General features: G+C 44.5%; 1 protein-coding gene across 1 annotated transcript in view; it reads right to left on the bottom strand.

Annotated features, from left to right (window-relative positions):
* Positions 1-5927: 5927 nt before the first annotated feature.
* The window catches only part of LOC134345120 (AP-2 complex subunit mu), a 92564-nt gene continuing 75758 nt past the window's right edge, over positions 5928-22733 (bottom strand). The window contains exons 9-11 of the mRNA XM_063045300.1: positions 12831-12928; positions 8404-8515; positions 5928-7187 (exon numbers count right to left, since the gene is read on the bottom strand). Of these exons, the coding sequence (XP_062901370.1) occupies positions 7053-7187; positions 8404-8515; positions 12831-12928 (345 nt within the window). The 3' untranslated portion in view covers positions 5928-7052. The remainder of the gene's footprint in view (positions 7188-8403; positions 8516-12830; positions 12929-22733) is intronic.

The following is a 22733-nucleotide window of genomic DNA, read 5'->3' as shown; positions in this document are numbered from 1 at the left end:
TAGGAAGAGGTGCAGTCGACGTTTCAGGCCGAGACCCTTCGTCAGGACTAACTGAAGGAAGAGTGAGTAAGGGATTTGGAAGTTGGAGGGGGAGGGGGAGATGCAAAATGATAGGAGAAGACAGGAGGGGGAGGGATAGAGCCGAGAGCTGGACAGGTGATTGGCAAAAGGGGATACGAGAGGATCATGGGACAGGAGGCCCAGGGAGAAAGACAAGGGGGGGCGGGACCCTGAGGATGGGCAAGAGGTATATTCAGAGGGACAGAGGGAGAAAAAGGAGAGTGAGAGAAAGAATGTGTGCATAAAAATAAGTAACAGATGGGGTACGAGGGGGAGGTGGGACATTAGCGGAAGTTTGAGAAGTCGATGTTCATGCTATCAGGTTGGAGGCTACCCAGACGGAATATAAGGTGTTGTTCCTCCAACCTGAGTGTGGCTTCATCTTTACAGTAGAGGAGGCCATGGATAGACATATCGGAATGGGAATGGGATGTGGAATTAAAATGTGTGGCCACTGGGAGATCCTGCTTTCTCTGGCGGACAGAGCGCAGATGTTCAGCAAAACGATCTCCCAGTCTGCGTCGGGTCTCGTATATAAAAGGCCACATCCGGAGCACCGCACGCAGTATATCACACCAGTCGACTCACAGGTGAAGTGTTGCCTCACCTGGAAGGACTGTTTGGGGCCCTGAATGGTGGTAAGGGAGGAAGTGTAAGGGCATATGTAGCACTTGTTCCGCTTACACGGATAAGTGCCAGGAGGGAGATCAGTGGGGAGGGATGGGGGGGGGGGGGGGACGAATGGACAAGGGAGTTGCGTAGGGAGCGATCCCTGCGGAATGCGGGGGGCGGGGAGGGAAAGATGTGCTTAGTGGTGGGATCCCGTTGGAGGTGGCGGAAGTTACGGAGAATAATATGTTGGACCCGGAGGCTGGTGGGGTGGTAGGTGAGGACCAGGGGAACCCTATTCCTAGTGGGGTGGCGGGAGGATGGAGTGAGAGCAGATGTACGTGAAATGGGGGAGATGCGTTTAAGAGCAGAGTTGATAGTGGAGGAAGGGAAGCCCCTTTCTTTAAAAAAGGAAGACATCTCCCTCTTCCTAGAATGAAAAGCCTCATCCTGAAACCAGATGCGGCGGAGACGGAGGAATTGCGAGAAGGGGATGGCATTTTTGCAAGAGACAGGGTGAGAAGAGGAATAGTCCAGATAGCTGTGAGAGTCAGTAGGCTTATAGTAGACATCAGTGGATAAGCTGTCTCCAGAGACAGAGACAGAAAGGGGAGGGAGGTGTCGGAAATGGACCAGGTAAACTTGAGGGCAGGGTGAAAGTTGGAGGCAAAGTTAATAAAGTCAACGAGTTCTGCATGCGTGCAGGAAGCAGCGACAATGCAGTCGTCGATGTAGCGAAGGAAAAGTGGGGGACAGATACCAGAATAGGCAGGGAACATAGATTGTTCCACAAACCCAACAAAAAGGCAGGCATAGCAAGGACCCATACGGGTGCCCATAGCTACACCTTTAGTTTGGAGGAAGTGGGAGGAGCCAAAGGAGAAATTATTAAGAGTAAGGACTAATTCTGCTAGACGGAGCAGAGTGGTGGTACAGGGGAACTAATTAGGTCTGGAATCCAAAAAGAAGCGTAGAGCTTTGAGACCTTCCTGATGGGGGATGGAAGTATATAAGGACTGGACATCCATGGTGAAAATAAAGCGGTGGGGGCCAGGGAACTTAAAATCATCGAAAAGTTTAAGAGCGTGAGAAGTGTCACGAATAGGTCGGAAGGGATTGAACAAGGGGTGATAAAACAGTGTCGAGGTATGCAGAAACGAGTTCGGTGGGGCAGGAGCAAGCTGAGACAATAGGTCGGCCAGGACAGGCAGGTTTGTGGATCTTGGGTAGGAGGTAGAAACGGGAAGTGTGGGGTGTGGGAACTATAAGATTGGTAGCAGTGGATGGGAGATCCCCTGAGCGGATAAAGTCGGTGGTGGTGTGGGAGACAATGGCCTGGTGCTCCTTAGTGGGGTCACGATCGAGGGGTAAATAAGAAGAGGTATCCGCGAGTTGTCGCTGTGCCTCGGCAAGGTAGAGGTCAGTACGCCAGACTACAACAGCACCCCCCTTATCAGTGGGTTTAATAATAAGGTTAGGATTAGTGCGGAGGGAGTGGAGAGCAGAGCGTTCCGAAGGAGTGAGGTTGGAATGGGGACAAGGTGCGGTGAAGTCGAGACGGTTGATGTCCCGTCGGTAGTTGGCAATAAAGAGATCCAGAGCAGGCAGAAGACCAGAGCGGGGTGTCCATGAAGAAGAGGAGGGTTGAAGACGGGAGAAGGGGTCATCGGTGGGGGTGGAAGAGTCCTTGCCGAAGAAGTAGGCTCGGAGACAGAGACGGCGGAAGAAAAGTTCAGCATCGTGGCGAACACGGAACTCGCTGAGGTGTGGGCGAAGGGGGACAAACGTGAGGCCCTTACTGAGAACAGAGCGCTCTGCCTCCGACAGTTGAAGGTCGGAGGGGATGGTAAAGACCCGGCACGGATGAGAGCTGGGATCAGAGGGATGAGGGGGGAGGCTGGGGGTGTCAGTGGAGAGGGGAGGGTGGGGGTGAGAGGAAGATGGAGCCTCTGAGGACCCAGGAGCTGACGATGGGATCTGAAGGAGACGGGGTTGCAGAGTATTGGTGGGGGAAGGGGAGACGGGAGTCGGGAGTCACAATAGCAGCACATAAAGACCCGGCCTGGAGTTCAAGGCTGGAGTCGCAGTTGGTGGTTGCGCAATCGCTGTGAAGGTGTCCATGGTCGTTGCTGGAGTCCGGGTTTTGAATATGTCCTGAGGTGTTGCAGCCGGCGAGATCAATGGCAGGTCCCGCAATCTGAAGTTCATGCCTGCTAGTTTCAGAACCAGCAGGCTCTGGAGTCCGTAGATGTAGGATCTTGCGATCTTTGCCTAACATGACAAAGTAAAAAAAACGGCGATTGCAGGCGTGAATCCGACGGAGGATGAAATAACGGGTAGGACCATTACAGACGGCGAAGAAAGTGTCCCGAAGGTGTGGAAGGGTCTGGGATAGGGACACCAAGTACCTCCTTATGGCGGAGAGAGTCGCCTTCAGAGCTTGACGGGAGAAGCGGCGAGAGGCAAAGTCAATAAAATGTGAGTACCTGGGATAAATAACGGGTAGGACCATTACAGACGGCGAAGAAAGTGTCCCGAAGGTGTGGTTTCAAGAGTACTGGAATACAGGAGCAAAGACATAATACTGAGATTTTATCCGGTATTGGTCAGACCACATTTGGTACGCTGTGAACAGTTTTGGACTCCCTACCTAAGATCTGCTGGCATTGGAGATGGTCCAGACGAGGTTCTTGAGAATGATTCTGGGAATGAATGGGTTAATATGAGGAATGTTTGATGGCTATGGGCCTGTACTCACTGGAGTTTAGAGGAATGCGGTGGCGGGGGGCGGGGGAAGAGAATCTCATTGAAAGGCCTTGAGTGGATGTTTCCAATAATAGGTGTATCTAAGAACAGAGGCCACAGCCTCAGAATTAAGGGATATCCATTTAGAACAGAGATGAGGAGGAAATTCTTAGCCAGTTGTGAAACTTGTGGAATTCATTGCTACAGATAGCTGTGGAGACCAAGTCGTTATACCAAGGCACACGTTGATAGGTTCTTGATTAGTTTGGGTGTCAAAAGTTATGGGAAGAAGGCAGGATAATGGCGTATCAGACTCAGCCAAATGGCCTACTTCTGCTCATATGTCATTATGGTTTTATGGTCACCTGCAAGCTCCACTGTTGAGGTCTTGGTTGGATGTCTCTGTCTGGAACCTCCTCTTGACCTTATCGCTATGGGTGATCCTAACAAGAGCTAAGCTCTTCAGCTGAACGAGCCTCTTCAGCAAAACAAGGTGACAATCCTCAGAAAATTAATTGTAATAGTAAAATATTTGAGCATTAATCTAACTAATACGCTAAAAGAGCATTTAGGACAACTGAAAAGATGTAGCGAAGAAACATTATACACAACAGAGGCAAAAATCTGACACTTTTAAATGAATGGTATTTTACCCCACTCTACCCACTCCCCAGAAAAGTCATCTGTATTTATTCGCAAACATGAAGAAATCTGCAGATGCTGGAAATTCAAGCAACACACACAAAAAATTCTGGTGAACGCAGCAGACCAGGCATCATCTATAGGAAGAGGAGACATTGACTGTACCTCTTCCTATAGATGCTGCCTGGCCTGCTGCATTCACCATCATTTTTTGTGTGTGTAATCTGTATTCCTTGCAGATTTGAAATTTTTCAGTTGGAGGGGAAGATCAAGTCCTGGTCATATTGCAACCCATAATTAGCTCAACACAAGGAAATCTGCAGATGCTGGAATTTCAAGCAACACACATAAAAGTTGCTGGTGCTGCGTTCACCAGCAACTTTTATGTGTGTTCCATAATTAGCTCAACAGCATCTGGTGTCATGTTCCCACACAAGAATGACAGTATCAAACAGGAGGAGCTTCAAGAGTGCAGGCTATGAGCCTTCAGATGATGTGAAAGGGGGAAAAGTAGTCCATATTTATAAAAGGAGGCACAAGAGACAGCAGATTCTGGGATCTGGAATGAATAACAATCTTCTGGAGGAACGCAGTGTGTCAGGCAGCATCTCTGGAGGGAAATGAACAGTGGCTGTTTTAGATTGAGACCCTTCATCAGGACTGGGAAGAGGTGAGGGGGTGGATCCAGGTGAGGTAGGGAGTGGGAACAGCAGATGCTGGGAGGTGATAAAAAAGTGGAAGATAATGGAATCTTCTGAGACAGGAAGGTGGAACATGGATTAGGGAGAGCAGATGGTGGTAGTAGTAATGGAGGGGAGCCAGTTGGAAGAGTCGGGAGGTGAAGGGCAGATTTCATAATGGGGGATGTGAATGACAGGAGGCAAGGCTTCTCCCTCTCAAACTGTAGGGTGAATTCCTTCATATTATGATGACTGTCTCCTAAGCATACCTTTACCTTAAGCTTTCTCAGAAAATCTAGTTGAGTACATAACACCCAATCCTGAATTACCTTTTCCTAGTGGGCTCAAACACAAGCTGCTCTAAAAATCCATCTCATAGGCGTTCCATATTTAATGCAATTATAATCGCTGGCCAGCAGGTTCCAGCTGGCACAGTGGACGGAGTGGAGGTGTTTTTCAGCTATCTGTTGTAAGAACTCAGAAGATTCAGCATTTGTGTGGAGGAGAAGGAAACAGTCGACTTTGTGTTTACAAAACATTGACAACTCCACCCCCACCCCCACCCAGCAGATGCTATTCAGTCGAGTTTCTAGTTCCTCCGCCAGATTGCTTGTTCTGCTTTCAAATCTCCCCACAGGGAGTCACTGAAGGAGTTTGTATGTTCTCCCCATGCCCACATGGGTTTCCTCCAGGTGCTCCAGTTTCCTTCCACTTTCCAAAGACATACAGTAAGTTGTGGACATGTGATGTTGGCACCAGAAGTTTTGCGACTTTGCGACACTTGCGGGCTTCCTCCAGCACATCCTCAGACTGCTGGTCGCTTATACAAGTGATGCATTTCACTGTATGTTTCAATGCACACGTGACAAATAAATCTGACCTTTAATTAGATATAATCCTTTATTATCTTGTTCAGGTCACCAGGACGGAAGACCAAAGAAATTGGTGAGTGCATTGAAATCCGTGCCAAGGGTTATGGTAGAGGCAGAGGCAGAGACATTAGGGATATTGAAGAAACTCATAGATAGGTACAAAAACATGGGCCGAAGGGCCTGCATTGTGTTCTTTGAAATGCCACCTATGGTAACTTCAACGATTAGGCACGACAGATCTTAAGTGTTTGTGCTGAGAAGCAAAGGAAAATTTCAAAGACTAATTTCCCCACTTCATAAGTTAAATAAAGTGCCACAATCTGATTCTGTATGGTTTATTAAGATTAACTGGACAATCACAAAAAGTTGCTCAAGAAGAATCACACCATCAAGCAAAAGGATTTACAGATGAGCACCTTCAGCATTCGTCCCTTCTCTGAAAATGGTGCAGGTTTCGGTCACCGACTAACCAAAGTAGCCATGATCTGACACACATACACAGTGTTAACAGAAATGCACAGGGATATGCAACTCTTGTGCTGTAATGCAAGGTTGTCTGCACCAACCAGCTCCATGGAGACAGGTCCAATGCCAGTGTGAGCAGAGAGAAAAGGGATCTCCATGGCAAGAAGGGACCTGAAATTACCTTCCATCACTCTGGTTCTAGGTCTGTCTTGCCCCTCCTTCCAAAGGTCCTGGTCATTAGACCTGGGATTAATCGAGATGTGTTTTATCTTTCATAAATGTTAGGCACATGTTCCTCCCTTTTGAGCAGTAAATACATACTGATACACCCTTGTCGTTCCTGATGTGGTGCCTTCTATCCCTCCCTCAGCGGCAAAGCTCGAAATTTCACAGAGACAAGTGTCAGCCAGTGAACTTACACTCCACTGCACGAATCAAAGACAGACAAGGAACATTTCTGGCAAAGCATCTCAGTCACAGGGATTAATAATTCGAAACAAAAAGACACTGCAGCAACTGGACCTCAGCTTGATGGAAGGACTAGCGGTGCCTGTCGATTGCACAGAACATTCATTACAACACTTTATCAGTTGAAGTTCAGTGTCTACCAAGTATGTCCTGTTACATTATCTAATCTATTGAACTACTATATGCTTACATTGTTGGGAAATACACTGCATGAGCTGAATGTCAAGTGGACATGAAATGGGATCTGCTTTTGGATACGGTTTGAGGGGAACAGGACAGGTCAGGTGGAGGAATTAGAATATATATATTTTTAAAAAAGATCAAAGGAGGCAGAAGCAGGATTGTTTGTCGACTGGGTCTCCATTGTTGGTCGTGCAGTCACAACATTACAGATGTAGCTGCTGCTATCTCCTGCGCAACATCAAGTGCACGGTGTACTGGCCAACAAGGAGAGTCCGATGGATTTCAGTGGGTGCCGTGGAGGGGCAGGGCAGCTGGATTAGCCCTGCTCTCAGCATCTGGTCTCATAGATCCCGCTTCGTCCAATATACCGGACCCATTTTATCACATCGTGATCGCTGTAGTTCAACTTTGGCTCGAACACTTTCAGGTAACGCACCTTCAACCCAGAAGGAGCGAATGGAACCTGCAGAAGGCAATGTGAAGAGGTTGGTTATGTGTAGTGGGCAGCAAAAATGCACCTCAGCCTGCCAGTCAGAGACTTTTACAGCAATCAACAGAACAGCAGAAAGACTCAGTGGGTCAAGGCAGCATCCGCGGAGGGAAATAGACAGTTGATATTTCAGGTCAACACCTTGCATTTGGGCTGGAGCAGGTTTTTTACCTCCTTACCAATCAAGAACTTATCAATCTCTGCTTTCATTACATTCAGTGACAGACTCCACAGCCCTCTGTGGCAATGATTTATCATACTCTGGCTGAAGTTTCTCCTCATTTAGTTTTAAAGAGATGCCACTTTTTTCTGAGGTTGTGCCTTTAGATCCTAGACTCTAGCAATGAAAAGAACATCTGTATCCACTTTACAGTAGAAATGTCATTAGAATTTTTGGCGTGTTAAGGAAAGCAAGTGAAAATCAAGGGACAATAAAACAACAAAGTTTAATGAAGGTACTGAAAGAAGAATTTTAAACGAATACAGTATTTCCTCCAAGACCTTGTCATGGTTAGAAGGCTTGCGTGTGCCAATGACCCAGAGAGCTCTGCTGGCTGGAGTCAGGGCTTTATGCTTTGGCTCCTGGTAGGGTGTCTCCTGCCAAACAAGTCAAAGGGTAGAGGCCAGACTAAGAGCGGTCCACTGCTCCTCCAGATTTGAAGGTTCAGGTCAGGACTAACAACCCTGATTGGTCAAACAAAACTGCTATGAAAACAGCAATGAAGCATCCTTCTACATCTGAGTGGCCAAGGACAGACAGAGATATAGGACCTTTGTTGCTACCCTAAATGCCAGCAGCGTAACAGGCAGTAAGTAATATGGGTAAATTTAGGGACGAGTCCAAAATGAGGAGATAAATATGCTACATGGGCTATACAGGATGGGGTCAAGAAGCACCCTGCACAAAGGGGCACTTGCTCAAAAAACTAAGGAGGTACAAGAGTTTAACGCAGGTAAGTTAGGCATTGCATTTTGGGAAGTCAAAGGAGAAAGTATGCAGTTAATGGTAGCCCTCTTAGTAGCACTGAAACCATCCTTTGGTCAGTATCAACCATCGATATTGTGCCCCAGCTGTCTACATGATACGCAAGCCAGGGTAATACAACGTGGAGAGTAAGCTGTTGCCCACAAACTGTGAAAATGCAAAAACATAATCATACAGTAGTGCCCTTTAGGCTATCATACTTGCCTCAAAGTTCATGGAAATGGGTGGCCGAGCCCATTTCTTTTTATCATTAGTGGGTAGAAGCTCAATCTCTGCACTGATCTGCGATTCCTTCATTCCTGCCATTCGCTTTATCCTGAGGGGACAGGTAACAATTAATGAAGGTGGGTAAACTTACAGACACAAAAATGATAAATGAAGATGGGTAAATCTACAGACACAAAAGTCTGTAGATGCTGGAATCTGGAGCAACAATCTGCTGGGGGAACTCAGCAGGTTAAGCAGTGTCTGTGTGGGGAGAAAGGAACTGTTGATGCTTTGATGGAAACCTTGCATCAGTACTTACCAACATTTTCCTTGGAACCCAGCATTATGACCATCCCTTCCTGCCCCACAGACGCTGCTCAACCTGCCAAGTTCCTCCAGCAGATTGTTCCTACCTCACTATTTAATTCTTACTCACTTATCCCTTACTCACTCTTCCTTCAGTTAGTCCTGACGAAGGGTCTCGGCCTGAAACGTCGACTGTACCTCTTCCTAGAGATGCTGCCTGGCCTGCTGCGTTCACCAGCAACTTTGATGTATGTTGCTTGAATTTCCAGCATCTGCAGAATTCCTGTTGTTTTCACTATTTAATTGCCCATTTCTATAGTACAATAGAATATTCTGTAGAATATAGTCAAATATCTTACAAACATATCTTTTTAGTTTTCTATGATAAATAGTGGGGCTGATTGACCATTATTCTTGGCAAATATTTCTACAGAAGTAGTTTGCCATTGCCGCCTTCCGAGCAATGTCTTTATAAGACAGTTGACCCCAGCTATTATCAACACCTCTCAGAGACTGCCTGGCATGAGTGGTTAAATGACCAGTACTTGTGATATACACCTGTTACCTGCACTCATGGCTCCTCATAACCCTGCTACAACTTGCTCAAGGGTAACCTGCAGGCTAACAAGAGGGATGGAGTGCCTTATACCTTCTTTGCTAAAAACATATCCCCACACCTCCACCCACACCAATAGATCAGATGAGCCAAATACTGTCATTTTGAATTAAATATTGTTTTATGACTCCAAACCATCAGGCACACACTTCGAAAGCAATGACAACCAGGGACAAAAGAGCACTAATATTACCTTCAATTTAACAGAATACCTAATTCAAGGGCATAGGTTCAGCAGATGCTGGAAACCCAGAGCAATACACACAAAATGTTTGAGGAAATCAGCATCCATGGAAGTGAATAAACTGTCAACATTTCAGGCTGAGACCCTTCATCAGGACATTAACTTCCAGGAAATGTCTTTAGGTCATGGATTTATACTCATTCTTCCATTTTAAAATTTCACCATCGAACAGCGCAGCAAAACACCCCCTCATTATTTTAAACACCGATCCATTACACTGCAATCCTATGATATTTCCAACTCTCTCCATATCTTCCACTCACTACATACATAAGGTGCAATGTGGTCAATTAACCTACAAATCCAGACACTTTTGCCATCCCAGATAAAGTTGTTCCTTCGGACATGAAGGTGTTGAGTGGTCCTTTTTCAAAGTAGAAGTTACTACAAAAGGTATAAAGTATTGTAATATTCTTAAAGAAAGACATCTATGGCCTGTTTGATATGCTGGTTACAGTGTTTCCTTGGTTGAATTAATTTGAAAGTTTGACAAAAGCATTTTATGTAATTCAAATACAATTAGCCCAAATAAAAGGCCTCAAATTGGAAGTACAATCTGAGCTGTTTTTCTCTAAACGATTTAGTAGGTAGATCTTGCCTTTCACTAAGGCCGAGGTAGGGGATCTTGGGCTTAAAAAAGTTGGCGACCACTATACTAGAGGCTTCCACAGTGAAGACTGTTGCAAAGTACTTATTCATTTCGTCCATTATTTCATTGTCTCCCATAAACTACCTCTCCAGCATAATTTCCTTTACACTTTTATGTATCTGAAAAAACTTTTGGTATCCTCTTTAATATTACTGGCTAACTTACTTTTGTATTCCATCCTTACCATCTTAATGATCTTTAAGACCATAATTATAGATCTGCGTTCCCAGATCACTCTGTCCTACCGCACTTTATTTCCCTACCACTTACTGTGTAGGTCCTACTCTGGCTTTCCCTCCCAAAGTGCAACACCTCTGATTTATCGATATTGAATCTCATTTGCTATTTTCAGCCCACTTTTACAGCTGGTCCAGATCCCACTACAAGCTTTGATATATCCCCAATCTTCCAAGTCGCCTGAAAATTTGCTGATATAGTTTACCACATTATCATCCAGATTGTTGATACAGATGGCAAACAACAACAGACCCAGCAATGATCCCTGCAGCATTCCCCTGGTTAAAGACCTCCAATCAGATGCAACCATCTATTACCACTCTCCGGTTTCTCCCAGAAAGACAATGTCTAATCCAATTTACTACCTCATCTTAAATGCCAAGCAATTGAACCTTCTCGACCAACTTCCCATTCGGGACCTTGTGAAATGCTTTGTTAAAATCTATGTAGACAACATCCACTGCCTTGCTTTCATCAACTTTCCTGGTAACTTCCTGAAATACTGTAAGATTGGTTAGACATGACCTATCATGCATGAAGCCATGCTGAATATCCTTGATCAGTCCACGTCTATCTAAAAACTTACAATGCCTACAAAGAGTATTGTACCCCATAAAAGTTTTCATGTTTTATTGTTTTATAACATTGAATCACAGTGGATTTAATTTGGCTTTTTTTGACACTGATCAATAGAAAATATAAGATGCAAAATAATTGATTGCACAAGTATTCACCCCTTTAAATATGACACACCAAATCATCACTGGTGCAGCCAACTGGTTTTAGAAGTCCTATAATTAGTTAAATGGAGATCTGTTTTTGCAGACTTGTGTGCAGTCAAAGTGTTCCAACTGATTGTAGTAAAAATATACCTGTATCTGGAAGGTCCAACTACAGGTGAGTCAATATCCTGGCAAAAATTACACAATGAGGACAAAAGAACACTTCAAGCAACTCCACAAAAAGCTTATTGAAAAACACAAGCTAGGAGATGGATACAAGAAAATTTCAAGCCACGGTATATCCCTTGGAGTACAGTTAAGTAAATCCTCAAAAAAATGGGAGAATATGACACAGCTGTAAATCTGCCTAGAGCAGGCTATCCTCAAAAACTGAGTGACCATGCAAGAAGGAAACTAGTGTGGGAAGCTACCAAGAAACCTATGACAACTCTGGAGCTTCAGTGGCCGAGATGGGAGAGAATGCTCCCAGGTGCTTCACCAGTCGCAACTTTATGGGAGAGGGGCAAAGAGAAAGCCACTGTTGAAAAAGGAAACTACATGAAACCTCGGCTAGAGTTTGCCTGAAGGCACATGGAAGACTCTGACATGAGCTGGAAGAAGGTTCTATGGTCTGATGAAACTAAAATTGGGCTTTTTGGCCATCAGACTATGCGCTATGTTTGGCATAGGTCATACATCGCACATTATCAAAAACACACCACCCCTACCATGAAGTATGCTGTGGGGATGCTCCACTGCAGCAGGTTCTGGAAGGCTGGTGAAGGCAGAGGGTAAAATGAATGCTGGAAATCCTGGAGGAAAACCTGATGCATTCTGCAAGGGAACTGCGCCTTGGGAGAAGACATGTTTTCCAGCAAGACAATGACTCCAAGCATAACAAGCATAAAGTCAAAGCTACACAGGAATGGCTTAAAAACATTTGTCCTGGAGTGGCCAAATCAGAGACCAGACCTCAATTCAATTGAGAGTTTGTGGCTGGACTTGAAAAGGGCTGTTCACTCACAATCTCCATGCAATCTGACAGAACTTAACCAGTTTTGTAAAGAAGAATGGAGGAAAATTGAAGTGTCCCAATGTGCAAAGCTGAAAGAGACCTATCCACACAAGACTCAAAACTGTTATTGCTGCCAAAGGTGCATCTACTCAATACTGACTTGAAGGGCGTGAGTAATTATGCAATCAATTATTTTGTGCTCAGTGACTATAATAAATTTGTAAAATTTGTTTTCACTATGAAATGCATGCCTTTTCTGTTGATCACTATCAAAAAAGCCAAATTAAATCCATTGTGATTCAATGTTATAAAACAATAAAACATGAAAACTTCCAGGGGGGAGGGGGGAATACTTTTTAGAGGCACTGTATACATCACAAATCTTAGTGTCACCACAAATCTGCTGGTCCACATTACCACATTATCTTCCAGATTGTTGATATAGATGACAAACAACGACAGACTCAACACTAATCCTGTGGCACAACCAACAGAGGAAACACAGGAGGTCAAGATTAAACTGGAGCTGAGGCAGCAGCTTGAACTAGCTGTGTCTCCACTAATTTTGTTGCGGGTATCCGGTAGCACAACTATAATAGAGCAAAGTTTAAATAATAAAATTTAAGGCTACCTACTTCCACACAATTGCATTCTCACTAGCCTTGTACTTGGCTTTTCCTTTCATACAGATGACTTGCACTCCACTGGTGTTGAGTGGGGTTGGAATACGCACCTGCAAAATACAGCAGAAACAAATTAGTAATGAAATCAGTTGTGACTGATATCTAGGTCACTGCAGAGACTCTGAGACTGATGATACAGTAGCCTTCATCACAACAAATAGGCAATCTTCTGGAGACTCTCTCAGTATGGTTCCCCAAACTCATAGCACATCACGTTCTTATTAAGATCAAAGGCACAAAAGGTAATTCAATACAATGACATGTCTACTTCAGTATTTTGTATCTGACAAATGGCTCCTTTTTGAGGTACAGTGGACATATTGTTATTGATAAGATACCTCTAAAGTTTCAAACCTTTGCTGGGATACATTAATTCACACATAGTCTAAATACCTCTGAGGACAGACAGCCAGACTCCAAAGATTAGTATTGTGAGAGCTGACTCACCAGGTATACATATCACCCAACTATTGATAGATCAGTTATCTGATGTGCTAAGTGACAATTCGAGTCTGGTTGGCAACCTTCCTTGAACTTGTTTAGAATGGTGCAAATTCCTTAAACCCACAGTTACCTGGTCTGATGCAGGCCAATTAACACAACCCCATTGTCTAACATTTGGTAGGATTTATATGACAATATCTCACAGTCACTTCAATTTGTAAACCATAACTTTTAGCAGCCAGCCCTCCTGCAGGGAGGGCCATCCTGTGCACCACAGACAATACTGCAAAGATGTCCTAGTAAATTCAAACTAATGACGGCATATAAGGCGGTGATTCCCAGCGGGGTTGGTTACGTGTCCCAAGGGGGAATTTGGGGAAATAGAAACCATTGGGGGGTGTTCAAGATTACCGGGGGGGGGGGGTTAGGGCCATCCTGACTTGGGCATGAGACCTGGCCGACCTTTAGTAGAGCAGGCACTTACAAAACAAAGAGGATGAAGCACTGGAACACAGGAAGAACCACAGCTCTGCAGGCAGTGAGCACTCACCATCAGAACGCTTCTGAAACTCAGCAATCTCATCTGACCTTGACAACCAAACATACATCATTGGAGATGCATAAATTAGCAACCAGGGTGCTCAATAGTTCCCCTTGACTTGCGGCACGGAACAAGTTCATTCAATTTAACAGTTGATAAGTTAAGTACACCCTTTCAACTTTCTCTACAAATCTACGGAAAAGAGGTCACGCAGTGATGCAGCGTTGGCTCTATTTCACTGTATGGTTCTGGCCAATCAGTGAACCTGCTGACCCCAAGGATTCCTCCAGATGTTCAAAGCAACCTCGCTTCATATGTGTTGTCAAGAACCTTCTTTGAAGATTATAAGACCATAAGAAATAGGAGCAAAGTTAAGCCATTTGGCCCATCGAGACCATGTGAGACCTTACGTGATTGGTCAATCACACAAACTGGAACAGTATAAAGGTAGCTTGCCAAACACCTGCTCTATGGGGTGTCAGGGAGGGGTAGCACCTCTGGTGGTGGAACATGTCACGTCCTTTTCAGGGCGGTTAGTCCACCTTTGGCCCCCACCTGGCACTCAGCTCTCACCTGTGGCTCCCCGTAGCTGTTTGCATGCGACAGCGGCCACACCCCGGGCAACGGCTTCGACAAGCTGGGTAAACCAGGTGAGGGTAGCCGACGGGTCTCAAACCCTCGGTGAGATAGGGAGTTGTCTATCCCAGCATGTGAAGACAGACTCCGGCGGATTGAGCGGACGAGACCTATGGAAGGTCCAACGGTCAAGAAGGCGGTCTCTGCAAGCGTCGTGGAACGTGTAGAGCAGGACAAGACACAGAAGACGTCCTGGTCATCCACTGCGCCTAGTCCCATCTCCAGCCCTCTAGACTCTGTCTTGCCACTGGATCCAGATGGGAATTGGGAAGAGAGAGTGAGGCTGACGCTGCACAACTCTCCCTCACTTAAATCCAAATCACGCGCTAGTCCCGACACCATCATAATGGTGTCAAGGTCCTCATCGACGTCAATGATGGACGAACAACAACCAACCAGAGACCAACATTCAGATTCTAATCTGAATCCGTGTCAATGTAATTATCGCTGTTGCAACTGTCTTCTTCGCTCGCCATTCGTTTGCGTGCCGCGACCATCGTTCCATTCGTGTCAACTTGTTGCCATCATCAACATCTAACAGGTATTCCCAGTTTGTGTTAATTTTTTATTTTAATTTCGCCCCATTAATGATGGATAAATACATATGGCGTGATCTCTGAGTACGAGGGTAGTGAAGCCTTGAATTCTAATCCTAAAAAACAGCAACTACAGGAAGTGTGCCAGTACAATGTTATATCCCTACAGCAGGGGTCCCCAACCTTTTTTGCACTGCAGACCGGTTTAATATTGACAATATTCTTGCGGACTGGCCGACCTGGGGGTAGGGGGTAGGGTTGACAACGGACAAGAGTAGCAGTCAAATACGTTGTATTTACCTAGAGAAAGGCTACAATGACCATGAAGCCTTGCGCGGGCACCAGTGCGCATGGGTGTACCTGTCGATTTTTCTTCCCGCAAATCGTTTTTGGCCATTCTGTTCCGGGTTGGGGGGGGGGTGTTAATCACGACCGGAATATAGGGATAAGTGGCTAATACACTCATTTAATATTAAACACACAGCACATACTTTCCTCGCATGAATATAGTGATAAGTCAATTATCAGGGGAGCTTGAAGTAAGTGTTGAACGAACTTCCAGTAGAAGTGGTAGAGGCAGGTTCAATATTATCATTTAAAGAAAAATTGGATAGCTATATGGACAGAAAAGGAATGGAGGGTTATGGGCTGAGTGCGGGTCAGTGGGACTAGGTGAGAGTAGCGTTTGGCACGGGCTAGAAGGGCAGAGATTGCCTGTTTCCGTGCTGTAATTGTTATATGGTTATATAAGTCACTTATAAGTCAGTAGCATCATAACATTTTAAGTAACGTTTGGATATTAAACACACAGCACATATTTTCCCCGTATGAACATACAAAATCATTGCAACACACCAATATCGCTGAATCAGTGGGAGCCCTGGGCTTGTTTTCCTGCAACAAGACGGTCATCGAGGGGTGATGGGAGACAGCGATACTCGAAGGGGATTCCTTGTGTCCAGTCTATTCCTCAATTTAGTTTTCGTTGCATTCATTGCAGAGATATGTTGGAAATGGAAGCAACATTTTCAGTGCTTTCGTGGCTATCTCAGGATATTTAGCCTTGACTTTGATCCAGAATGCCGGCAGAGATGTTATGTCAAACATGGTTTTTAGCCCACCGTCATTTGCAAGCTCGAGGAGTTGATCTCCTTCCCGTGCTGACATGGATGACGTGCGGGTAATGACCTCGCATGCGTAATGGCTCAACAGTGGGCGTGACAGGGAATGAGGAAAGGTGCAGCTGACTCATATCACCAAATCACATCGTTTCCTCGCGACCCAGTAGCACATGCTTTGCGGCCCGGTGGTTGGGGATCGCTGCCCTACAGTATGGCTTTACTCCATGCCTATCAGGTCAGTGACGCCTCATTTAGCTTATTTGTAATACTGTACTGACTGATGAAGCCATAACACAAAATAGTCACTGAAAACCTCTGCCATTTCCTCATTACCCAATATCAATTCCCACCTCCCATCCTCCAAGGAACTTATATTCACTTTAGCCTCTTTTTCCACTTTATATAATTATAAAAACTTTTTCTATCCGTCTTTTATATTTTGTGCTAGTTTAGCTTCATAACCTCTCTTCCCTTTCTTTATTGTTTGCTTTGTGAATCTTTGTTGCTTTTTAAAACCTTCACAACTTTCTAGTTTCCCGCTACTCTTGGGGACTTTATACACACAAGTCTTAGTTTGATGCCTTCTTTTATTTCTTTAGTTACCCACAGCTGGCTCTCCCGCCCTTACTGCCCTTGTTTTTAACTGGAATATACTTTTGTTGAGCAGAATGAAAAATCTCTCTGGAAGTCTACCACTATTCCTCAACCATCCCACCATATAGCCTGTGTTCCCAGCCTCCCTCATCCCATTACAGTCTCCCTTGTTTAGGCATAATACATTGGTTTTCAACTTAACTATTGCACCCTCCATTTGTAGGAGAAACTCGATCATACTGTGATCACTCTTTCTAAGAGGATCCCTAACTACAAGATCACTAATTTTACCTGTCTCATTGCACAGGACCAAATCTAAGACAGCACATTCCCTTGTAGGTTCAGTAACATACTGTTCAAGGAAGCCATCATGGATGCATTCTATGAAGTCCTCCTCAAGACTGCCTCGACCAACTTGATTCACCCAATCTATGTGCAAGTTAAAGAGTTAAAGTCCCCCATGATAACTGCTGTTCCATTCTTACATGCCTCAGGTATTTCTCTGTTTATCACCTGTGCCACTGTAATGTTATTCCATGGCTGATAGACAATTCCCACCAGTGATTTTTTCCCCTTTACAATTCGTAATCTCTACCCAGATGGATTCAACATTCTGCTCCTTAGATCTTGTATTATCTCTATCACCCTGATGTTATCCTTAATTAACAGCACTATCCCACCTCCCTTACCTCCCTCAACTTCCACATGGAGATCTGTATGACAAAATGAACATTCTAAATATGAAACTGCAGACTGAGAATTTCAATTTAATCCAGGCAAAAAATGCAGTGTCCACTTTTATCGGAAAATTGTTAATGAATACACAAAACATTGAGAGAAGAACGTTTTCACAGTTTCCCTGCATTAAGGTCTTGGACCGAAGCATCAACTGTACTTTTTTCCATAAATGCTGCCTGACCTGCTGAGTTCCTCCAGCATTTTGTGTGTGCTGCTTGGATTTCCAGCAGGTTTTCACTTGTTTGTGATAGACAGACACTATCTTTTTTTCCTAGGTTGAAATGTCTAATACCAGACGGCATGGTTCTTTAAGGTTGTTATAGCCAGGGGTGGTAATGGGGACAAGCTCCCACCGCCTATTAAATGCTCCTAATGGCATGTGCCTCAAATAGCCTCTGACAACCAAGTACAGCTCCTGGCTTTCATGCATGACTTAGCTATTAAGCCTAGCGAACTGTTTCTACTAACAGGAGAAGGGGCAAAGGTGCGTTTACTGGTGCCTTAAAACCAGTTGCTTCAAGCAGATGGGGTTCATCAGCTCATCTAGAAGGAAAATTCTAATTTCAACTCTCCGCTGCCTTGTGGCTATACCCACTCATGGGAAAGACCTGTGGTGTTCAGTCCTTCAAGATTCAAGATTGTTTAATGTAATTTCCAGTACAAGGTAAAGGAAAACAAAATAATTGTTACTCTGGATCCAAAGCAGCATATATAAAAGCACAATAATAAAAAAAATAAACATACTGTATGTGTGTATACACACACACACACACATATATATATAGATAGATAGATAGATAGAGCTCGGGTACCAAGACCTTTGCACAGTACAGTATTTGTCGATGTGGAGTGAAGAGTGAGTCTGTAAAACCTGGCAGGAGCAAAGAATGTTGGGGACGACGAGGGTAGAGCACATGGGAGGAGCATGGGAGAGGTGGCAGAGGAAGTGCCGGGGGTGGGGGTGGCATGGGTGCAGGCACACCCAGCCCTGAGACACCAGGTAAGGTCATTTGATTTCAAACCATTAGTTTGTTGATCATTGCAGAATGTCTCTCTGGTGCTTCCTGTTCCCTCCCCTCTCCCTTCCCCAACCATGCCCCCTTCCCACTCTCAAGTCCACAACAGAGACCAGTATCAAAATTCAGGTTTATCATCACTCACAGGTCAGGAAATTTTTTTTTGCGGCAGCAGTACAACGTAATACATAAAATTACTACAGTACTGCGCAAAAGTCTTAGGCTCCTTATCTATACATAGGTGCTAAGACTTTTGCACAGTACTATTAATACATAAGATAGCTTATATACACAGACTGATTGCATGTACATAAAGTGATGCTAAGAGTATCTGTACATGGTGCTCAGTGACTCCTGGCTGGTGGCCAGTGAAACAAGGAATGCAAATACTTTGTTAATCACTCTTTTTCTGGTAAGCAATCATCAAAGCAATCATCTGCAACTTCCCTTTGGACTTGGAGGCAATTCAATGCAGCATAACCGAGGCAGAGCGAGGCAGCAGGCCCATCAGCAAGAGTGAGGAAGACTAGAGATTCAACTGATTTAAGTGCCGAGCTGAATTAGAAGGGCTGAGCTCGGGCTGAATCAGGGCCTGAGGACAGGCCAGTTCAGCTTGCTGCTCTGCGCCAAACTAAGGCTCTCTGTTCGGAACACTATTTGCTTGTACTTGTTTTTTGCATAATTTGCTTCTTTTTCGTCTGCACTTTGGGTGCTTCACAGTCTTTTTTTTAATGGATTCTTTTGGGTTTCTATGTTTCATAGCTGCCTGTTAGGAGATGTATTTCAAGGTCAATAAAAATGTGATTTGAACCTTCTTTGTACACAAGATGATTCTGACAGGAAATTTTACAGTTGTGGTAGCTGGAGGGTGTAGATCAGACTTGCTGCTTGGGGAAAGTAACTGTTTGAGCCTAGTGGTCCTGGGATGCATACTACATAGCCTCCTCCCCACTGGGATGGGGCAAACAGTCCATGAGCAGGGTGGGTGGGTGCCTGAGATATATTTTGTGTGTACTCCTAGCATTTTCTATTTTTATTTTACATTTGCACTGGATGGTGCTTTGTTAACACAAAGATAAATCATCACTGCCCAGTCCTCGTGTGGTGACATTACTTACCACATCAACCCATCTCACTTTGAGAGTTTTAGAAGGTTTGATCTCTGCTCCTGATATTATTTTTCACAATTCTCCCACAGCCTCTCCCTATCTACCTCTCAATTTTCCCCAGCTCAATAACCTCCTCCAACTTTGACCTCTTATGTAGCTTTCATTTCAAATTAGTCCCTCGTTAAGAGCCATGCTTTTAGCCGCTGAGACTTAGATCCAAAACCTCTCAGCATCCTCAGATCCTTTCACTCTGTAAAAACCCGTCTGCCTTGACTAAGCATTTGATTGTAAGTCCCAACTATTTACTTTTAAAATGTGATATCAAATTATTTCATAGCAGAACAGTGAAGCACTTTGAAACATTTTTTGATGTGAAATGAATTAGATCATAAGACATAGGAGTAGAATTAGGCTATTCAGCCCATCAGTCTGCTCCACGATTCCATCATGGCTGAGTTATTCTCCCTCTTGACTCCATTGTGTAGCCTTCTCCCCATTAACTTTTCACACCCTTACTAATTAACTATCATCTCCACTTTAAATGCACCCAATGAGTGGGTATAGTTGCAAGGCAGCAGAGGTTTGAGCTCAAGAGTTTTCCTTCTCTTAGATGAGCTGTCAACTACGGCTGACGAGCCCTATCTACTTGAAGTGACTGGTTTTAAGGCTCCAGTAACCTGCCTTTGCCCCTTCTCCCATCAACAGAAATAGTTCAACCAAGTTTAATAGCTAAGCCACACATAACAGCGAGGAGCTGGACTAGGTTGTCAGAGACTATTTGAGACACATGCCATTGGGAATATAGTGGGAGCTCCCACGTCATTGACGCCCTTAAAGAATTAGATGGCACATAACACACAACTATCTTCTCAAGACAAGAAAATGGAATGGAAGAGTAGATATAATAGAATTATAGATGTTGAAAATGTGATGGAAAATTTTAAATACTCAAAAGGTCAGTTTTAGGCCAGTCTAAGGATAGAAGATATTAAAGTATCAAGGAAGACAGAGAGGTTAAAAAGGTGTATGGTATGTTGGCCTTCATTAGTCAGGGGATTGAGCTCGAGAGCTGTAAAGAAATTCTGCAGTTCTATTAAACTTTGGTTAGAACACACAAGGAGTATTCTGTTCATTTCTGGTCGCTCATTGTAGAAGGATCTATCGAAAGGAATAAATAGTTGATGTTTCGGGCTGAGACCCTTCATCAGGACTGGAAAGGAAGGGGGAAGAAGCCAGAATAAGAAATTGGGAAGAGGGGAAAGAGTACAAGCTAGCGGGTGGAAAGGTGAGACCGGGTGAGGGGGAAGATGAGTCATGTGGGAATCTGGAAGCAGTAATCAATCCACATTAGTTGACGATAGCTAGAAAGCGATACGTGAAGCCAAGTGAGGAGGGAGGTAGATGGGTGAGGGAGGGGAGGTGAAATAATAAGCTGGGAGATGATAGGTAAAGGATTGCAGTGGAGAGTAAATCATGGGAGAAAGGGAAGGAGGAGGGGACCCAAGAGAGATGATAGTCAGGCGAGAAGAGATAGGAGGGGAGCTGGAGTGGGGAATGGATGGATGGGGGGGTGGGGGTGGAGAAATTACTGGATGTTAATTCCAGTAAAAAGTTAAAGGCATCAATTGAATAGACAGGCAGAGACTTTTTCCCCAGGGGCAGAAATAGCTAATACAAGAGGGTATAATTTAAGACAGTGGTCCCCGCAAAGATGTGCTACCCGGCCGCGAGGAAACGATATGATTTGGCAATATGAAACGATATGAGTCAGCTGCACCTTTCCTCATTCCCTGTCACGCACTGTTGAACTTTAACACCCCCCCACCCCCGTCGGCCGGTCCGCAAGAATATATATCATCAATATTAAACCAGCCTGCGGTGCAAAAAAGGTTGGGGACCCCTGATTTAAGGTGACTGGACAAAAAAACAGAGGGAGATATCAGAGGTAGGTTTTTAAACACAGAGTGGTGGCTGTGTGGAATGCATTACCAGCAGTTGGTAGTAGAGGCAGACACATTAGGAAGATTTAAGAGACTCTTAGATAGGCACATGAAAGAAAGAAAAATGGAGGGAAGAGTTAGATTAGTCTTGAAGTAGGTTCAAAGGTTCACACCACTTCACAAGGCAAAGGACTGCACTGTGCTGTACTGTTCTATTAGCAATTTATACACAAAAACTCTCATCCAACTGCTGTGTATTTTCATCTCTCTCTAAAGTGAGGAATGTAATCTCTCTCTAAAGTGAGGACTAGAGATCCCCTTTGCTGCCAGATGAATACAGAATCACCAAAAACACATCATTCAGCTCCCTGACACTTCACCCGGTTTAGAAGCAGCACATCCAAATGTGAGAATTCAAACAGAGCTTAGCATTGTTAATGTTGGCACTGGACAAACCACCTGGCTCCATGAAAAAAAAACATCAACTTTCTCTACGGTGGGAGCTCAAGGAAAATCCAATGCAGCAAGAAGCTCAATGCAGAAACTGAATTTTAATCTGAATTTTGATTGTGAAGAACTTTTCAGATCTGCCCAGATATCATGCTGTTTCATTCAAACTTGATGAAATATTTTCAACTGGGATTCGATCTCCTTTATTGCTAACCCATATTTTAATGCTTGGCCAGTTTCCCCTTCCTGCTTCCACCCAATACAGATGCTCTTTCGCAGCAAAGACTCTGCAGATGCTGGAACCTGGAACAAAGATGCTGAGTAGTGGTGGTGGGTGAAATAAGGGAATAGATTGAAATTAGTTTGATGGCAGAGGGTGGGAGAGGAAAAAGTAAAGTTACATACATGATTTGCAGTGGGTGCAACTTGCAAGTTTAAAATTAAGCCAAATTGTTCACCAGTGGATAAGGAAAACTATGATCTCAAACCTCCACTGCCATATGCTATACCCACTCGTGCAGGAGGTTTCGGGAGAGTAAACACCAAGGAAAATCCAGAGCTGGAATCCCTATGGCAGCTCTACGATGAGTTCAATGCTGACTGGCAATTCTTGCGACGCCGCTGGTGCAAACTGTATTGGTCTTTGCCTTTCCTTTGGATTCATCAGCTGTTTGGAGAGGGGGAGCCTGCTGCGTGGACAACAGCTTGCTCCCCATATCATACAACCATA

The sequence above is a fragment of the Mobula hypostoma genome, chromosome 4 (genome assembly GCF_963921235.1).
Source record: "Mobula hypostoma chromosome 4, sMobHyp1.1, whole genome shotgun sequence".
Classification (NCBI taxonomy): Eukaryota; Metazoa; Chordata; class Chondrichthyes; order Myliobatiformes; family Myliobatidae; genus Mobula; species Mobula hypostoma.
The sequence above is the reverse complement of the archived record's forward strand: the minus strand, read 5'-3'. Positions and strand labels throughout refer to the sequence as shown.